At 42.6% G+C, this 5,801-nt stretch overlaps 1 protein-coding gene across 1 annotated transcript in view; it reads right to left on the reverse strand.

The window, feature by feature from the left end:
- The window catches only part of LOC123961519 (receptor-type tyrosine-protein phosphatase beta-like), a 59,685-nt gene that overhangs the window by 23,392 nt on the left and 30,492 nt on the right, over positions 1-5,801 (reverse strand). The window contains exons 11-14 of the mRNA XM_046036988.1: positions 5,511-5,774; positions 4,222-4,488; positions 2,616-2,906; positions 997-1,275 (exon numbers count right to left, since the gene is read on the reverse strand). Coding sequence (XP_045892944.1) covers positions 997-1,275; positions 2,616-2,906; positions 4,222-4,488; positions 5,511-5,774 — 1,101 coding nt within the window. The remainder of the gene's footprint in view (positions 1-996; positions 1,276-2,615; positions 2,907-4,221; positions 4,489-5,510; positions 5,775-5,801) is intronic.

Raw genomic sequence — 5,801 nt, forward strand, 5'->3', positions numbered from 1 at the left:
CTCTCTCTCTCTCTCTTTCTCTCTCTCTCTCTCTCTCTCTCTTTCACTCTCTTTCTCTCTCTCTTTCTCTCTCTCTCTCTCTCTCACCCCAACCGGTCGAGGCAGATGGCCGCCCACCCTGAGCCATGGTTCTGCTCGAGGTTTCTGCCTCTTAAAAGGAAGTTTTTCCTTGCCTCTGTCGCCTAGTGCTTGCTCTTGGTGGGAACTGTTGGGCTTCTGTAAATATCATCACAGAGTATGGTCTAGACCTGCTCTTTTATGAAAAGCGCTGTGAGATAACTGTTGTTGTGATTTGGCGCTATATAAATAAAATTGAATTGAATTGAATTGAAAATTGAATAGAAGGGCGGGTCAGTGAGAAGTCCGTAAACAGCTCGGGTTCAGCTCTCGCTCCAGTCCGTGTTGCCGAGCTGGTCGGCAACACGGACTGGAGCGAGAGTTTCAGAGCGGTGAGTTATTAATCTGTATCCATAAAGTTTGAACTGAGCTCTGTCTCTACATCACAGGAACAACTTTATGTCCACTGACTGCCTGGAGGGTAGCTAGTGTTTGGAAGGGAGAGGAGAGCTGTGTGCTGCAGCTCGCTGTTTCTGAGTAGCCGCTTGGCGAGCGTTATATGAGACGCGTTTAGCTTTCATCCCTGTGACGTCACAGGGATGAAAGGGAAGCGGCTGGACTACAAACGAGCTGTTTTCAGTTCAGAGCAGAGTTTTCTGTGGGAGATGGGAACTCACTTTGGGCTTTTTCACTTTGCAAACCTGTTACATGCACAAAAAAGGAATAGAACTCAGTAAAGGAGAGGGGAAAAAGACAAAAAGCAGAATACTACCTCTTTAATTACTCTCAAATGACAGTAACTAGTAATCTATTATGTATTACATTATGGAAGTAACTTGCCCAACAGTTTTTACGAGCCCTCCTCTAAACCTGACAGATCATACACGCTCCCGTTTTCTGTCCTTTACGGCTTCCTGTATGAGAACATGTTAAGCTTACGGTCGATCATGGTGACCACGCTGTCCTGAGCCTCCTCGCTGGTCGTCTGATCCGAGATCGCCTTCACAGAGACCGTGTAGCGTTTGTGGGGCTCCAGCTGGTTGATGAGGTAGGTGGTGGAATCTCGGCCGGTGCGTCGGGAGTAGACCAGGATCTGGGAGTCCTGGTTGAGACACTCGATGGTGTAGGAGTCGTAGTCGGCCTCTGGGGGCCCCCAGGAGCAGGAAATGGAGGTGGAGCTCTGAGGGCGACAGTGGAGGTTGTGGACTCGCTCCGGCTCTGCAGCAAGACACAACAGCACCTCTTAGTACTCCCAATGCAGTAAAAATATACAAAAACATATATTTTAAACCAGGATGTATTTTAGCACATAAGAAACAATTCAACACAACAACATTAAAGTATTTTAAACACTGAAAATGTGCAGGACAGGCTTAAAACATTTCAATTAAATATAGACGTGTGGTCAATGTGAATAAGGAGATGCGATTAATATACATGTAAACATGTGAGTAAACTTGTTTGAAAGGTAAAACCGGTGTTTATAGACTGATGTGACTTCCTGTCGTTGGCTAACAACAACCTGAGTATTTGTAATAAGGTAAAAATATCTTGGTCATGTTCTCACAGATCAAACGACAGACGATGACGATATCTATATGCAATGCTGCGAGATGGATGCACAAGCTAATTCTTTTACGCATGTTTAGGGCGTGGATGAAGGGTGTAAAGACATCGCTGTTTAAAGCATGTTGTACACAGCTCTGTACTGTGCACTTGTGGTCAAATTACAGAAAACTAGAGAATATTACTCAGGAGACCACGATGCTGTTGTGCAAGCGAGGTGTTTGTGGCTGCCGGAGTAAAGACCTTCACTGTGTCAAAATGTTTACTTTATTTAGTCCTGAATAAACCCCCAACAGGTAAATCCAGATATGGTCAAGGCAAAAGATCCACAGTAGTTAAATGGAGGCTCAAGGGATTCCTTAAAGTTTCATGTTAAAGACCAAAGGTTTTATGTTTTCAGTATTATGCTGGTATCTTCTCATCCACTAAGGCTTTTCTGCGCTTCCTGTGAGAAGAGGATTCAAGCATTTGAGATGACGATGTGTGTGTGGGACAAGGTTGACCATCTGGAGTGCTTCAAGTGCTTCTGCCTGCCAGAAGCACTTCTGCTCATCAACTCAGACATTGTGTGTGGACCAAACTCAACAATAACAACATGATTTAGCAACACTCTTCCTTTTCCTCACAGGCTTTAAAAGGAATGAACAAGAAAAAAGAAACCTCATGTATAAATTCATGTGCAAGCTTAATGATTCAGAAAACCAAAACATTGCGGGCTTGACAAACATTTGGCTAAGAACTACACGTTACCCATCCCGTTTGTGGAAACACTGGTAGGTCACTAATTGTCTTTTATGTTTTTGTATTAGTATGAACGTGTGCATGTGGGTATGTAGGCTTTATATGTATTTTTCAGATCTGGACCTTGAGTCTGTAATACAGTTTTAATGATGATGATTTAGTATTTTCAGATAGCTGTGTTGATGAACGACCATTTGAGGGTCAAATATTTCCTATTTTAAATTGAAGGGATTTAAAGTGCTGCCACCTACTGGTCCGGATGCTGTTGTGAATGGGTGTGCTGTAGGTCGGTGTGGCCCCGGCCTCCGTGGCCCCGCTGACGCTGCGGAGGCTGAAGGTGTACAGGCGTCCGGGGAACATCCCTCTCAGGATGCGGCTGCCGGAGGTTCTGCTGTGGTACGGGTTGATGACGGAGAGCCGGTCCAGAGGAGTCCACTGGAGTTCAAAGTCGTCATAGTCGGAGTCGACGGGGCCGCTCCAGGTGAGCTCCAGGGAGGTGTTGGTGACCCCCCTGAACAGGAAGGAGGTTGGAGGTCTGGGAGCTGAGGGGGACAGAAAAAATCTTACTCAGATTATTGACTGCTATAAAACTAAACGCTGTTTCTGTTTAAGTGCTTGTGGATGACAAATTCTGTGGTGAAGTATGAAGAATATAAAGAAAATAAATAAATAATAATGTTTAAGTATAAATAACATTTAAACTACCAGTCAGACGTTTTAGGACAGCCTCCATGTTTGTAGTTCTTCTGTAAATCTATGTAGTTCAAGTCCAGTGAAAAACTTTAAATTTCACCAAAGTCAGCAGCAAACTGCCAAAGTTAAAAACAATGTTTACGTCACCAAAACAGACATTTTCAGATCTAAATAGAAGAGAATAACTTGAAGTTGTTAACTCCTTCTTTATCTTCTTTAGATATTCTGCAGAAGAGGAAGGACATGAAAACACCTCGGAGCAGCCTGTTAATCCACCCTCAGAAGCTTTATTTTTACTATATTATATATATATATATATCTTACTGTATATATAATATTAATGAAGGCAGACAGAGCAGCTGGTCATCAGTTGATCCTACAGTGAAATAATGAACAAAACTCCTTCATTTAAATGTTCATGTTAGATCTGAAAATGTCTGGTTTGGTGACCTAAACGTTGTTTTTAACTTTTATTTATTATATTTTTATTCTGCATTAATGCTTTCATTGGAATAACACAGTGTGTTTCTGAGTGAGCTGGTTAAAAAACATGGAATAAAAGTGTAAAAACGACATAAATAAAGAGGTTTGAGTGATTTCAGAGAAGTTAATCTGGGCAAATAAAGTGACAGAAATATTATAGAATTATTACAAGCTCGGTTCCAACTAAATAAGAACTCCCTGGATTTACAGGAGAAACGTAATAACAGATTCAATTCTGTGTAAATGCAGCTGCTGTTCAGATAACCTGCAGCCTGAGTCATGTTCTTACATATAGACGATTGTTTTTTCAGTTTTGGACAAATTAAAGCAAAGAAATAATATTTTCTGCTTGTGAAGTTGTTCTGGCCAATTATGTTCAGCGGACATTTTATCAGACAGAAACCATCAAAAATAAAATCATGTTCAGGTGACTGTCTGGATAACCTGCAGACCTGGTATTAATCCCCTGACTGGAGCTGTGATCCTGTACGCATGAGCCGACTGAAGCCAACTAAGAATCTGAGCACCACCGAGTTTGTATTCGATGTATCACAGGACGTCATGTAGTACTTACAGGAAATACGTCATCAGCGTGTTGGAACACACCCCAAATCAAACCAAACCAGAGCAGACTGTAATATCGGGTTCAGGACTCTTAAAAACTATTTTTTATAGTCTCACCGGTCCTGCCCACGGCGGTGGCTTTGTTGCTCAGCTCCCCGCTGAGGCTCAGCACCTCGGCCCCGTACAGTCGACCAGGTACCAGGTCTGAGAAGACGAACTCGGTGACCTCTGACCCCAGCTGCTGCCTGGCCCGCTGAGAGCCGTCGGGGTTGTAGAGAGTCAGCAGGTATCCGCTCACATCGCCACTGCCCCGATCCCAGGTCACCCGCAGAGCATCAGACTCGTTTCCACTCTGAGCCTTCAGAGACGCCACAGCTGCTGGGACTGAAGACGAGGAGACAGAGGACGAAGGCTTTTAACAGAGCTTCATTACAGATACAACCTGTAAGTCAACGTTACTGCGAGCGGGGTTTAATAATAACTAATAATATTTTTTTTAATGGATTAACTATTTGTATATATATACATACATACATAAAACACATGTTCTGTAAGTAGTAGGATGTAAGTGATGATTCATATTTTAGAATTTTATTTGGATATAAAAAGTTTGATGAATGACCCAGACTTACAGGTGCAGCTCAAAACATTTTTCATTTTAAAATTGTTTCAGCTGCACCTGTATATAATATATATAATTTATAACATCTTGTAATTTTTAAAAAACAAACTGGTAGAATATTTATTATTATTTAAACAAAAATGCATAAAACAGAAAGATAAAACAATAATAACAACAACATGAGATGATGATAAGAAGTACTTTAACAGTTATAAAATACTGTATAATTTTAATAAAAACATATGTTGCACAGATGAATATCAGGTTTAAAAATTACACTTCCATAAAGATGTGGCGCTCACAGGAGAGCAGCAGAGAGGTGGAGAAATCCTGACTCTTAGTCTAAAAACACCAGATCCTATATTTCCCATGACATCATCAGACCCTCAACAGGTTTTAATACAGACTGAGGAATCCAGCAGCTGATTTATAAACATCTGTTTAAACTGGACCAGAGTTCAGTTCACAGCTTGTTGATGACTGACTGAACAGTTTCTACAGGTTTTCTTGGTAAAGGCACTTTTAATGGGTGCTCGTTTACTTGTGCTTTATCTATAAAGTTTTAGTCTCCAAGCCCAAGCTGAGATGACCCTGATGACATCACTATGACATCATGACATCATCATCAGCCTTGATATTCAGAAGTTCCTCCAGAGACACAGAAGACGTTAAGAAGCTTAAACGGGTAGAGTCGACTCCTCGTGACCACAAAACTGACTCTACAACCATAAAGAGTGGAGTTTCCCTTTGACAGACCTTTTAAGGATATGTCACCCCCGCTTACCTGTCCTTCCCCAGATGGATGACTGGTTGCTCTGCTCCCCGCTGTGGGTCACCACCACCATCCGGTACGGAGCTCCAGGTCTGAGGCCCTGGAAGGAGAACTGCTGACTGCTGGACTGGCTGCGTTGACTCTCCTGCAGCGAGTCGTCACTTTTATACAAGAAGATCTCATACAGCTCAAAGTCTCCCTCTGGTGGAGACCAGTGGAAGGACAGACTGGTGGTGGTGTTGGCTTTAATGGACAGATCAGTGACGGCTGCAGGACCTGGGGGGGGGGGGGGGGGGTAAAGAT

The sequence above is a fragment of the Micropterus dolomieu genome, linkage group LG22 (assembly GCF_021292245.1).
Source record: "Micropterus dolomieu isolate WLL.071019.BEF.003 ecotype Adirondacks linkage group LG22, ASM2129224v1, whole genome shotgun sequence".
NCBI lineage: Eukaryota > Metazoa > Chordata > Actinopteri > Centrarchiformes > Centrarchidae > Micropterus > Micropterus dolomieu.